At 56.1% G+C, this 14,113-nt stretch overlaps 1 protein-coding gene across 9 annotated transcripts; it reads right to left on the bottom strand.

Annotated features, from left to right (window-relative positions):
* Positions 1 to 3,953: 3,953 nt before the first annotated feature.
* Sh2b1 (SH2B adaptor protein 1) lies at positions 3,954 to 13,133 on the bottom strand. Of its 9 annotated transcripts, none has more exons than XM_028861313.1 (10): positions 11,643 to 12,151; positions 9,064 to 10,094; positions 8,692 to 8,793; positions 8,401 to 8,492; positions 8,120 to 8,295; positions 6,111 to 6,314; positions 5,730 to 5,941; positions 5,379 to 5,600; positions 4,913 to 5,012; positions 3,954 to 4,734 (listed from the first exon to the last, which is right to left on the bottom strand). In XM_028861313.1, coding segments are annotated over exons 2-10 (2,052 nt in total). In that variant the 5' UTR covers positions 10,006 to 10,094; positions 11,643 to 12,151; the 3' UTR covers positions 3,954 to 4,732. The 9 variants fall into 9 exon arrangements, with proteins under 9 accessions (XP_028717146.1, XP_028717149.1, XP_028717147.1 ...); XM_028861316.2 differs by having other exon boundaries at positions 5,432 to 5,600; XM_028861314.2 differs by having other exon boundaries at positions 5,432 to 5,600; positions 12,024 to 12,151.
* Positions 13,134 to 14,113: the final 980 nt, after the last annotated feature.

The following is a 14,113-nucleotide window of genomic DNA, read 5'->3' as shown; positions in this document are numbered from 1 at the left end:
CCCAGCTGGTCCTTATGAGGGAGTGGGGGGGCCGGCTCCCCCCTTCCCCCAGATCAGGGATTGGCTGGCTGAGACCCCAGCAGGAGGGGTCAGAAGAGAGAGAGATTTCTGCTGACAGAGAAGAACAGTGGGGCCGCAGCCTGAGATGTCACTCACAAGGGTGGCCCCAGCCCCAGGGAAGGGGGCGGGGGGAGCAGGGAAAAAAGTCATTTTCTATTATCTGCTACTGACCCTGCCCCCCCCCCGTTGCCTCAACTTCCCCAATTGCACTAAATGCCCAATTCCAAGCTCACCCCAACCACCCCTCTTGCCCTTAGGCCTCATGGCCCCTCAGCCCTCTCCTGTCTTGACCACCCTGAGCCCCTTCCCGTAGTCATTTTCCTCCCCTGCCTATGTGTTCAGAGAAGGGGGGGTATTCCACGTCTTTGGGGGATCAAAGGAGAAGGGAGAGCATCTTTGGGGGACAGAGGAAGTGGCTCTAGAGAGATAAGGGGAAGTAGGGAAGGGAGATGATCTGTCAAGGGGACGGGGCAAATGGTAACCTTACCCCGGGGAGGGGCGGCTGCAGCCATCAACAAGGGATTTAGTGTCCAGGCCCTGGTAAGCAAGGCCAGGACTGTCTGCGTCTCCTAAACTCCCCCCCGCCACGACACCGCTGTAGCTCAGCCTCTGGGAACACAGCCTTCAGCTCCCCTTGAAACTGGCAGGGAATCCCCCCCTGAGGAAAATGGGACACCCAGGTAACCCAAGAGGCTACAGAATGTGCTGATGGCAGAGGCGGAGGGATAAGTGTTTCAGGGTGAGGCAGGGGAATGAGAATTTCCTCATCCCACGCTGGCCTTTAATCCCAGGGGCCTCGTGGTTTGGCCCCAGAGGTGTGGGGGTCTCAGCAGTTCTGGCCCTGACGCAGCAGCCCACAGAGAGAGTGAGGATCAGGCCTGGTTGTAGGGCCCCTGAAGCTGGATAAAGTGGAGGCTCCGGAGAGAGGGAGGGAGGGGTGGTTATGAAGGAATGAGGACAGAACCAAGGAAGGAGCAGAGACTCTCCTCAGTCTGAGGAGAAGAGGGAAAAGACACAGCAGGGTCCTGGCAGTGCGGTCTGGGGGGCGGGGCCCCGGGGGCTGGGTACAAAGCCACAAGTTGTCGCTGAAGGGCTGGCCTGGGTGTCAGCTTCCTCGGAAGAGCAGCTGCTCTGAGCCACCCTTCCCGACCCCGAGTCACCGTGGGGGCATTTTTGGTTTCCACCAAGGCAGCTGCTGGAGGAGCAGATACGGTACATGGGCCAGGATGCAAGCAGGGAGGAAACTGAGGCAGAGACGTTTCCATGGGAGTGAGGTGAAAAGGTCAGCGAGGGCACTGCAGCCCTGGAGCACAGGTCCCACTTCTACCCAGGCCTCAGTTTCCCCACAAAGAACCAAGACGGACTTCCCGCACCAGGGCTCCAGCACACAGACCGAATGATACAGCAGCAGAGCCCAGCAGAAAAAGAAGGCCCACTTGTGAGGGTGAGGGGTGGCCACCACGGACAGACAGAAGTGAAGAGCTGAGCCTCAGATGCATCCTGCCTTCTGCCCAGACTTGGGGGAGGGTGACGTGAGGACAAGGTGTTCCTTCCCGCCCTCTTTTCACAGTTCCCACAAACCCCTCCCTTCCAGCAGAGTCCTGCTGTGACCTAAGGTGCAGGGGCGTAGACAATGGAGCGGGGATGTAGGGGGTCACATAAAAAGGCATCTCCACCTGGCCCAGGACCCTCCGTCTCGGGCCAGAGGCAGGCTGAACAGCCATGGAGGCTTGGGCCCTCCCTGGCTTCTCCCCAGGAGCCTCTGGAGGAGTGACAGGGCCACTGTCTTCCAGCAGCAGGAATGTCCAAACATGGAGAGGGGCATAGGGACATGGGAGCTTCAGAGAAGTCAGTGAGGAAAGAAGGCAGGCTCTACAGGGCACTCCTGCCCAAGAGGCTCTCTGAGGGTATCACTTCTACCCCTTCCCGCTTCCCAGAGAGAGAAACGAAGGCCAGAGAGAGGCAGCTACCAGCCCAGAGCTGCAGGGACACCTCTCTGCCCTGTGATCTGCGGTGGGAGAAGGCAGATGAGGCGATTTCAGACCACTTCCCAGGACACCAAGATTGAAGGTGTTCTTGCTCCTGAGTTCCGAGGCTGAGGAAAGGGGAGGGCAGGTTGTGAAGAGCATGAAGGCAGAGCCGGGCCCATCCCTGTCCAGTTCCACATCCTCACAGCCAATCTCACTGGCTCTTGGGCTCTTCTAGCCAGGACATGGTAATCTGGGGGTGTCTTTCTGCCCACCCCAGGATGGCAAGTCCCTGAAGGTGGCGAGGCATGGGGGAGGGCAGCCTTTGAGCACCAGTTGCCATGAGATTAGGAGTGGATCAGGTCTTCCCACTCGGAGGTGTTACAGCCCTCACCGGCCATTGGCTGTCTAACCATCTCACTTGGAAAACACAGCACCCAGGTCTAAGGCTGCCCTCCACCCAACCTCCACAACAGGGCCAATCCAATCCCTATTCAAGGCCAAGATTTGGGGAGCCCCAGGGATCAGGTAAAACAAGAGCCAGCAGGCTTCCCCCCACCAACCCCCACCCTAGAGAGGCTATGAGCTCAGCTGTCTGCTGTCCATCTCCCCACAGAACCAACACGGCTCAGAATAGCAAGGTCATGAGTGTGGGCAGGGCCTCTTGGAGGTGGGGCAGAGGCTGAGGGACAGAAGATCGGCCACTCCACTTTCCCAGGGGAGGGGGTAAGACAGTGGTAAGGTGGATGGGAGGGCAACAGTCTACAGATCCTGCTTGCCTTCTAGCACCCCGGCCCTCACCTCTAAACTGGGAGGCCAGGGCACCCCTGCTGGAGATCACAGATGCAGTGCTGAAAGATGTGTTCAGGGTAGGGTCTGTATTCAAAGACAGGAGTTTGGTGGGCATGGGGGGTGGGGGGTTGTAAACCCATGCCAACAGTCGAGACCTCAGGGAAGTGAGTTGGTAGGATGGGCAATGTGTAGAAGCTGGACCCAGACAACTGGAACTTGTGACTTTGGTTCTTTTTCTTTTCTTTTTTGGTTTTTTGAGACAGGGTTTCTCTGTGTAGTCCTGGCTGTCCCAGAACTCACTCTGTAGACCAGGCTGGCCTCGAACTCAGAGATCCACCTGCCTGTCTCCCAAGTGCTAGGTTTAAAGGTGTGCGCCACCACTGCCCGGCTTGGAACTTGTGACTTTCAAGGGAAGCCTTGAGACACGTGTATAAACTCGGACAGAGAGAAACATTTAGCCAAATCATGTCAGCAGCACCGACTAAGATGGAATTTCACATTTCAGAGTCGCTTGCCTTGCCCCAGCTCCACATAGCAAACGAGAGGCAGCAGCAGGACTCGGAGGGGCAGTACTGTCACCCGGTCCAGCCTGGTCTGACAAGGGACCATCAGCCTGGCCTTGGGCCCCTCTGCAGTCAGACCTGGACTGCTACAGTAAGTCTCCTCCAACTCTGACCCCAGCATCTCCTGCCCACTCTCTTCCTAGGGTAAGAAGCTCATTCAGAAAGCTCAGCAACGCAAAGGCCTTTGGAGATCGGGACTCCCATCATTCAGTGTCTTGTCCCATTAAAAGAGCAAGCTGGCAGGGTGTGGCAGTATAATCCCTTCAGCACACAGGCGGCTGAGGCGGGAGGGTCACAAGTTCTGCTTACATAAGACAGCCCTCAAAGAAACCCTCACCCTGAAAAACCAAACATGCTGGAACCCCCAAGAAGCACGGTTGAGTTCTGCATTTCAATACTCAGCAACCCAGTGGACTCAGAGGAGAGGTGGCTCCGAAGGCCCTGGACTAGAGGATGGAAAGGACTGGATCCAGGCCAGCTCTTTGGTCTCTGAGCTCAGAACACAGGTTTAGCCACCCGAGACAGACTTATCTGCCTGTCCCAGGCCCACTCCAAACACTAGCCACAGCCATCGTGATGGAACTAAGATAAACCATTTATTTATTTATGCTTTTCCATTTTGTTTAAAACAACAACAACAACCTTACTATAACTGACAGCCCTTCCCCCTCACCCTTGCTTGGGTTGGGGGGTTATTAGTGGGGAAGCAGCCCCCAAGGATGGGACTGACCATAAGAGCCCCTCAGGGAGGTAATGGAGCCCAAGTCCTTGGCCTCGAGGCAAGGGCACCTGTAGTGTAGTAACTGGGGACTTAACAGGGCTCTTGAACCTCTACTTGTACCAACATACATGCCCTTGGCTGACAAGGGTCAGGAAGCATGTGGGGAGGGGACTCCCACTTTCCTCAGTGTCCCTACCCAGCCCAGTCTCATAACTGAAGGCCGGGAGCAGGAAAATGGAGGGTGGGCAGGTATCTCACACAAAGGAGTACTGGTTATTAATGGCTCGGGGGTGGCCCCCTTCTTCTCCGTTGCCCCCTAGTGGTAGCTGCTGGAGCTGCACCATTAGGGACACCCCCAAGTCCCCACCAGTGCCAGCACCACCCTGAGCCTCAGTGCCTGGTGCTATGGCCTCTTCCAATTCAACCATGGGGACCAGCTCAGCCACGGGGACCAGCTCTTCCTGGATCCCTCCACTGCCCGCTTTCTCTTTCTCTTGCCTCTCTTTGGCTGCTGCGGCTGTGGTGGCCGCCACTTCTGGCGCCCCCGACGCCTCTTCTGCCCCAGGATGTGGGGTATCTGTCCATGGAGGGGGTTCAGGGGGCTGGGTTGGGTCACGGGAGGTGTTCCGTTCTGGACAGGAATGGTAAAAAGACACGTTGATTGTGGAAGGAAGTGCGTTCTTGTGCTGGCCTCCCCTTTGCTTAGCCTCCCCAAGGAGCCGTGTGCTATCTCCCCCATATCCCGTCTCCTGAGTAACCCCCCTCCATGGCAGATGGATCATGGGCGGTGGTGAGAGGACCACACTTACACACAGTCACTCGCTCCGAAGGGCAGGAGGGTGGAGGAGGCATCGGGGTAGCATCGGTCGCCCTCACACACCCCTGCATGGCTCCCAGCCTGCTCCCGGCCTGGGGGGAGGGGCAACGCGGGGACAGATGGGATGGTGGGGCGGGGAAAGTGAGAGATCAGACAGGGACATCAGACATCAAGGGAGGAAGGAGGGGGTCGGACCACGAACCCCCAAACGGTCAAAGACGAGGCCAAGGAGGATGGGTCCAGGAGACAGACAATGATGGAGCGGAGGATCGGATGGAATGGGAATGCACCACCCAACTCTCCACTACCCCAGGCCCCAGGAGGAGCCTCTGCCTGCCTGCATCCTGTCAGCCTTCTGCAGTCCCTTTCAGGCCCCTGCCCAGGTACCTTGACTGCCCTGTTCCCCACTAACAGGACCTCTCCTCCAACCCCCCACCCCGTCTTCCTGGCACACACACCTCACTTCTCGGGTGCACGGGCACCTCCTCCCCTGCAGACCTGCTCTGCTCACCCTGCTGCCGCTGGGAGGGCACATAGCTGACAAGGACAACGTCACTGGAGCCTCCGGACTCCAGAGGGATGGGGTGCACCCGGAAGTGCTCAAGCATATCGAAAATGGACTGGAACCACAGATGCTGGACCCGGCACTGGCCCTCCTCATTCAGTGACAACCGCAGGTGCTGAGGGCAGGATGAGCAAGTAAGGTAGAAAGCTCGGGTCCCTGCCAGTTATCAATCCCTCCTCCCCTGGGCAATGGAGTTTCCAGACCCACCCAACACTGCCCAATAGAGTTCTCCAGGACCACTCACCTTGGCCTTGCCCTGGAAGTTGAAAGTGAGGACATATTCACCACGTCTTGTCTCACTCTGACGTACCAGGAAGACACCGTGGGAGCCAGTGCCTCCTTCTAGCACTAACTGGGCAGCCTTGAGTCGAGAGAGCATGCCGTGGAACCAAGGATATCCTGAGAGGGGCTGATCCCCCTCACCTCCCTCTGACTCCCCCTGGAACAGGAAGGACCCTTGAGGAAGGAGAGAGAGGGGAAAGCAGGGTATCAGAGGCTTCCCCCCAGCCTTGTTTTCCCCTTGAGACGCCTTCTCCCCAGCCAGGTCACTGGCTCCTCCTGGTTTGACCCCTCCGGCTCCAATACAGGACCACAAACCAAAGACAGACACGCATGCACCCAGTACCTGTGGCTGCCTCTGGAGTATCCAGGGGAGGGTAGGGGGTTGAGAGGGGATGAACTGTCCCCGCTGGGGGCCCCTCCTCAATAGGAATGCGAGGGGGCAATTCTGGAGGAAGCAGTTCCATTGAGTCAAAGTGGGAGGCGGCAATGGAGGCCGAGCTAGGGGAGAAGGATGCTGACGGCCGGTCAGAGAGGCCCCCATACGCCCCTGAAAGAAAATGGAGGAGGCCCAACTTGAGAACACCACAGGTCCCTCTCCTGGCCGCCTGGGCTCCTGCCAGCTCCCCGTTGGCTGTCCACTTGTGTGCCCAGCCCCCACACACCTCTGGAGGACTGACCCTGATCGACTTTTACGACGGTTCTGACTCACACTGCTTGCACTGCTGAGGGACCATGGTTATTTCGAGGAGGTCCTAGAATCCAAATGTCCCTATGTCTTTTCTGAATCAACAGCTGAAAGATTATTGCAATGGTTGGTGGCGTGAGGGACAGAAACTGTGAAAAGTGTCCACATTAGAAAGGAGCCTCTCCAGGCGGCAGTGGCACACACCTTTAATCCCAGCACTCGAGAGGCACAGCCAGGTGGATCTCTGTGAGTTCGAGGCCAGCCTGGTCTACAAAGTGAGTTCCAGGACAGCCAGGACTACACAGAGAAACCCTGTCTCAAAAAACAAAAAAAAAAGAGAAAGGAGCCCTCTGTTTAGACTAGAAAGGAAAACTACCAATGTGAAGGCCATCAGAAATTCTTGTCAGGAGGTATATTCCTGTACCGAGCACTCAGAAGGCTAAGGCTAGAGGCTTGCAGGTTAGCCTAAAGCACATAAAGAGCTGGAACATACTTCAGTGCTTGCCTACCAAGAGAGCAAGGCCCTGGATTCAATCATCAGAGACAAAGGAAAAACAAATCTTCCACTTTCCTATTAACCCTTCAGGCCAGATCAACTGGCTCTTTACTTTGACCACACTGTGAGTTCTTCCTGTTAGTCACGTTAACCCATACATCCTGGTACTCCTCTGGCAGGGTCAGCAAGGGCCCTGGGCTCCCTGAAGCCATGCTCTTCTCTCTCCTCTGTGCAGCATTCTGTCTATCCTATCTCCCCTGTTCTCTTCCTTCTGAGTTCCCAAGATGCTCCCTGCTTGGGCTGCTCAGAGGACACTAAGCAGACACCCCATTTTGGAGACCTGCTTTTTATTGGGAATAATGTCTTACCAATTCAGCAACAGCAAACCCAAGGAGACCAAGGAGCCATCTGAAACATAGGAGTTCCCCATCCACCTCAGCGCCTAGCATGCAGCTAGTGATATACGAGGGCCTGACTGCATGTCCGTCAAACCTCAGGCCTAGGCCAGTAGACAGATCACCACACCGCTTAGAAAACAGGCACGTCAGGAACTAGACTGGCACAGCCCATCTTTGTCAGAATCCTCAGGAAATCCATTTCCTCCCTGTGGTCTTGGCTACTTGCAATGTGATGTAGGTCTATGCTAGCTCTAACGATCCCAGTCTGGGAAAGCTCTTCTGTGGATGGAACGCAGCCTGTACACCAGGCACTGTGAAGCTCATACTCAGAAGCAAGGGTCAGGAGAAAAGGGCAAAGTGGAAGCAGAGGTTGAAGGAGAGGTGGGCCAGACAGACATGTATCTTTCTCAGTAGATGAGTGGTACGTCAGACCAAAAGAAAAAGCACAAAGGCTACTGACATATGCCGAACTGCATGACAAGACTAAAACAAAGATGTCCACAGACTCTGGAAGCTTGCAGAAGAGAACTATGACTTCCACACACAGTGACATTCTATAGGCATACGGAAAAAGTAACAGGGCTGAGTGCGGAAGGTTCCATAGGAGTTTGGTGGAGCCCATGCAGGGTGGCGACAGTAACGATTCTAAATAGGAAGCCGGGACCTAAGAGCACATGGTATGTTCAGAGACAAAAACAAGCAATCAGCAGATTGTAGGTAGAGCAGCCAGGGATAAGAACCTGGCCCAGCAGCTCTGGAAGGTTCTCCCTTACCCTGCGACAGGCGGTCGTTACTCTCGCTGGGTCCCAGCAGCAAGTCCTGGCTGGGCAGACTCTCTGAATGGTTCAGGCAGGGCAACTCCAGGCTGTCTGTGTTATCCTTTGTGAGGAAGGAGGTCCCAGGGGCCAGGGGGAGGGTCATGGGACGGGGACTGATAGCAGGGCAGGGTCTACAAAGACAGGGAGAACGGTGGTGCTGGGGGGATCCCCAGGAGAAAGACAAGGCTGCTCCCTACCCGCCTCCAGATCCCCCGACAACAGAGGCGAGTTCTTACCCTGGGCTTAGGCACTCCTGGATGTCAGATACCCAGGCCTTCACGTGAAGTGCATCAGTTGTCTCCAGAATATACTCTGAAGGGCCTTCCACCTACGGGGCCGAGAGGTTGGGCTTCAGCCAAGACGGGGGGCAGCAGCAGGCCTACAGGCCATGCCCAACAGCCCCAGGGACAGACTCAAAGCCTGTCCTGACATATATTCATCCTGCTGCCAAAGACACTTGCCTAAATCTATCACGCACATTCTCTCAAGCACAGGCACTCTCTGGGGCCAGAGCGTGGAGCCCCTACCTTAACCACAAAGGTGTTCTCCCTGTCAGGCATCTCGAGGGCCGTGGCTGTGCGGACATCAGTGATGGTGGAACAGGGGATGCTGAGTCTGGGCCGGGATGCCTAGGTGGGAAAGGGAGGACCAATCAGTCCTTTAGTGTGCCAGGACCAGCTGTCCTCCCATCCTCCCGTCCTCCCGTCCTCCCTCCCTCCTCCCTCCCAGGTGAGATGAAATAGGAATAGCTCTTTGGTCTCAGAATCATCAATGGCAAATGAAAGCCCACAGCAAGCGCTGAACCCAGACACCAACACTGCGCACAAGGGCCATCTTACAGGGCTGCACTACCTCTTCAGCCGCTGTCACTTCCAGCTGGCCCCCTCCCGCGGGCTCACCTTGGGTGGCACGAAGAACTCCAAGCGACTTCCTCCTCCTCCTTCTCCTTCACTTCGGAGCAGCAGACGACACTTGTGCCACTGAGGCTGCCCTCCTCCCGCTGAGGTCAGCCCGGCCGCCCCTCCCCCACGACCCACTCCTGCCGGGTCAGGGGCAGCCTCTTCGGCCCCCATGAAACTGAGCAACTCTTCTCTCTGCACCATTCCTGCTCCGTCCTTCAGGGCTCCCCCTCCACGACTCAGTCTCAGCCTCTCAAAGCGGTGAGTCCATCTCTCCCCAGGGGATGTGCCGTCACTAGCCAATCCCCTACCGACCGTCCCGGCACCACCAGAGGAGTTGGAGTTGCTGTTTCCACCTAGAACTGGAGGGCCTGGTGTGGTCTCCAGAGGCCCGGCCGGGGAGGAAGAGTCAACGGCCCCCCGCCACTGCAGGATGCCTCGTACAGAACCTCTGACTGAGCGACCCACTGAACGGAGGGAAAAGCGTTTCTTGAGCTTCGGCTTTGAGGACGTTGTAGAGGAGGAAGAGACTGAGGAAGGGAGGGGGCCAGCTAGATCCTCAGAAGACCGAGATGGGCCCAACACGGCCAGGGGCCCACCCACCCTGCAGCTTTCAAGGGACAAGTCGTGTGGTGATGCCAGCTCCACACCGGGGCTCAGTGGGGCCAAGACAGGCGGGGGGAGGGAGCCGGAGGCCCGGGCCACCTCAGCTTCGAAGTGCTGCAGGAACAGCTCGGCAAAACGGCCCGAAAAGGCAGCTTCTGCCCCAGGCTCTGCATACTGTGGGTGCGAGGCCAGGTAGAGGCGGAAACGGCGGGCGAGATCCAGGGCAGCAGCCCTCGCGTGGGACTCACAGAACTCTTGCCAACTTGGGGGAGGGGGTGGCGGCAGTGGTGGCGGAGAAGGGAAGGCCCCATCCTCTGGGGAAGGGGCACCGTTCATGATGGGCCCCAGGAGGAGGACAGGGGGAGCCTGTGAGGAGAGGCAGCTAAGGAGGAAGCGGCCAGAAGACACGGGGTGAGCGGCAACAGCTGTGGGAGGAAGAAAGAGGCATACATATTGAGTCACTGCAGAGGGGAGCTTGGGGTATGTCCCAGACCAAGCTAGGGACTCCCATCCAGATCCCTCGGGGGCAACAGGGGAAGAGAACTGAACTGCTCTGCCCTCTTCAGGACCCACCCCCCACATAGACCGCAGGGATAGGGATGCCCGGCCAGTGTTCACACTGCATCTTCCCTGCTGCCTTTGCAGCTGCTCTCCCTGTGGGATCCAGGAGAGAGAGGGCCTCGAAGCATCTTACGCCACAGAGGACTCTTCCAGATCATCACTGTCCCTTCTCAAAGCAAAGCCTTCCTAAGTACCACACACCTTCCATATTCTTTCCATATGCCATTCCAGTGGGTTCCATAGGTCATTTTACCTTTCCTTAGAAAACTTAATAACTTCTTCGGATAGGAAGCAGAGACTTCAAACAAATTCCAGAATTCAGAGTCTACTGTGTTTCCCACTGCGTAGTTCTAGTCTCCAGGGACTGGCTGGACCAGCCCCAACCACAGCCCCTATTGCTCTGGTCTCGGGGCCAAGAGGGTGACGGATTACAGAGTTTAGAGCCCTCGCTTCATAAGCCAATGAGAGGATGATGGACTGAAGGATCAGCTAGCTGTTTTAGAAGCTGATTTTACAACCCTGCACTTAAGCCCCGTGTGGAGACTGGCCAAAGACCAATCTCTGGGTTGCCCCCTTTTCTAGGGCTGACTGGAGCAGTCCTAGAGAAAAAGAGATGGTGTGCTGGGTCAGGGCAAGTCTTTACTGGCCACATAAGTAAGACATCACAAGGAGCTAGGCTCAAGACTTCTCTCCCTGGGGAGTATGCCCTAAAGCCTGTGAGACTTGGACCAAGCCCAGCTCAGCCCACCTGTTAGCTGTGCGAGCCCAGCTTTTGTATCTGTGAAACACAGTTGATAATCTCTACCTGCCAGAGTTGTCAGGAAAAATGAAATGACAAGGTGCATGTCTGTGCTTGACACAAAGTAAGCACACAAGACGTGACTGCCATCTTCACTATTTACACGGGGGAGAATAGTATTATGGGTCCTGTCTGCTCTTGCTCTAAGAGAGACCAGAGAGAAGAGCTTCTGATGGTGTCACAACTCTAAGTCACAATTAGAAAGTGACAGAGCTCGGCACGTAATTTACAACCAGTAGCTCTTTGGTGAGTGGTCCTGCCCTAGGACATAAGGCAAGGTGAATGCCCAGGACAGCTCAGGAAAGTCTCCCCAAACTATCAGTGATGTCAGCCTCCTCATCAAACTTACAACCTGGCTGAAAGTCCGAGACCCCCCCCCCTCCCCTTCCTCCTCAGCCTAAGCCCTACACCCTCCGATGGCCCCAACCACAGGGACAACTCCAAACCATGGAGAAGCTGCCAGGAGATGCGGGAGTCACAGAGCACAGGGGAACCGGGCCAAGAGGTGCAGGCACAGCAGACATGGTCCCCAGCCAGAGGCTACCTCGGCTCACACAGGCCCACCCAGCCCTCAGCACCACTGGCCGACCCAGCCCCCTTCAGGCCCGCTGACCCTGCGGTTCCTGGATTGGTGACTCAGTTTCTCTTCTGCCAAGAAGGCTCAGTCACAATTTCCCGGTGCACCTGCCTCTTGGCTTAGTTCTGACATTCCAGAAGGGCGGGTGGTGGAGGGTGCAGGCTGCGCTCCGGGTTCGGACCCTCCAGGCCCCGGTGGCCAATCACTCGGACCCGATCCTAATCGCTGGACACCCTCCACATGCCCCGAGGCCCGAGCCTCCGGGGCACCAACCCTATCTACTGCCCTCTCCGGAACCAAGCACCCCTCCAGCCCCGAGCCCTCACACCCACCCCCGCCCAGGCTCCTCGGACGCCAGGATCGAGTCCCAGAGAGGATAGAGGCACTTAAGGAGGGGGGTTCCGGTTCCGGTCCCACCTGCATCTCGGTCCCCGCGCTCAGCTCCGGCGGCGGCGGCGGCAGCTGCGGCGGCCGCAGCTCCCGCTCCCTGTGCCCCCCCGCCTCCGCGACGAGCTCCCAGCACGCGCTTCTGCGCAGGCGCCAGGACGGGTTTTCTCGACGCGGAAGGAAGCGACCATAGAGAAGAAAAGTAAGAGGGAGGGCACCTTCGTACTCACTTCCGCCATCGTTCTCCGCGCGGAGCTGGCAGGAGCTAGGCGGACGGGAGTCTCACTGCACTCCCGTGGCTTCTGCAGTCGTACCTCAAAGGGACCACGGAGACAACTGTGGGAAGGAGTTGGGTCCCAGACGAGCGTCCTCGGAAGCGAAGTCGAGACAAAGGCGAGGAGTCAACCATAGAGAAGGCACCTGAGCGGAGAGAGTAGCCGCCCCGTACGGGAAATCAGCGAGATGATAAAGCTCTTTGAAGAGCTGGCCGCAGCCTAGAGCGCCTGGCCCTGCACGGAGGGGACACGGACACCGCCCCCAGGGAGTTAGTTGGGTGAGCGAAGAAGGATCGGTGACCTTGGGAAGCCGAATGAGCGGGTGGAGCCTGAACTTACGACCTTGGCTTTTCCGAGGAAAGGGACCGGGTGGTCCTGGAGGGTTCCACCTTAGGAACTAAAGATGGGGCAGCAATAGCGAGGTCAGTTTCGGACATGCTTGGGGGACCTCAGGAGGTACATGGATGTAGAACTCGAAGATGAAGAGAGGCTTCTAGGCAAGGTACAGGGATGAAGAACAGAAGGCACAAAACGCCGTTGAAACCTTGCGCACAAATATCCTCTCGCAATTCAGGCTCACATTGATCCAGCTTCACTACGGCTTAAGGAGTTGAAAAGGCCAGAGTAAATTGCGATTGTTGACCGGAGCCAGAAGATACTGCGCATCTGTAGCTCACCATCTGTGGTTATACTTGTCTCGTGCATTTGCCTTCACCCACAGACGGGCTCTTGTCTCTTGGTGGCAAGATAGCTTTTTGCCCATATTCAAATAAGTTCTAATAGATTAGTAACTCAGTGGAAGGAGCATCCCTCATTTCTGAGACCGCCAATAAAATTTCCAGAACCGGGCTAGTGAGATGACTCAGGGGTAAAAGTGCGTGAGTTTGCTATGCAAGCCTGATGACCCGAGTTCCGTCCCCAGAACCCACCATGGAAAGAGAAAGAACGCTGGAAAGTTGTCTTCTGACCTCCAACATGCCGCACATGCTTGTGCCTCCCCTCCACATCATATACACAATAGTAATAATAAATTTTAAATTTAAATAAATTACGGGGCTGGGAAGAGAACCCAGGTTCAGTTCCCAGCACCCACATGGTGGTTCAGAACTGACTGTAACTCCAGTTCCAGGGGATCCAATGCCCTCTTCTGACCTACACAGGCAGGAAAAACACATACATAAACTAAAATAAATAATATTAATTAAAAAAAATTACGAGGCCAGCCTGGGCTACCAAGTGAGTCCCAGGAAAGGCGCAAAGCTACACAGAGAAACCCTGTCTCGAAAAACCAAAAAAAAAAAAAAAAAAAAAAAAAAAAAAACCAGCCGGGCGTTGGTGGCGCACGCCTTTAATCCCAGCACTCGGGAGGCAGAGCCAGGTGGATCGCTGCGAGTTCGAGGCCAGCCTGGGCTACCAAGTGAGCTCCAGGAAAGGCGCAAAGCTACACAGAGAAACCCTGTCTCGAAAAACCAAAAAAAAAAAAAAAAAAAAAAAAAAAAATTAAGCAGGGCAGTGGTGACCCATGCCTTTAATCTCAGCACTTGGGAAGCAGGAGCAGGTGGATCACTGAGTTCGAGGCCAGCCTGGTCTATAGATTGAGTTTCCGGACAGTCAGGGCTACACAGAGAAACCCCGTCTTGAAAAAAATAATTAAAATTTCCGGAGTCAGATAGCTGGCTAAATCAAGTGCCATCCTGGAACCCAGAGGCCAGTGACCCAGAATATGGAGATGGATAAATGACTTGTGGCACATAAAAAATGTTTGTCATAGGAGCTAGAGAGATGGCTCAGTGGCTAAGAGTACTACTAGTTGCTCTTCCGAAGTACCCAGGTTCAATTCCTACC

The sequence above is a fragment of the Peromyscus leucopus genome, chromosome 1, assembly GCF_004664715.2.
Source record: "Peromyscus leucopus breed LL Stock chromosome 1, UCI_PerLeu_2.1, whole genome shotgun sequence".
NCBI lineage: Eukaryota > Metazoa > Chordata > Mammalia > Rodentia > Cricetidae > Peromyscus > Peromyscus leucopus.
This window is presented reverse-complemented; position numbering and strand designations above follow the sequence as displayed.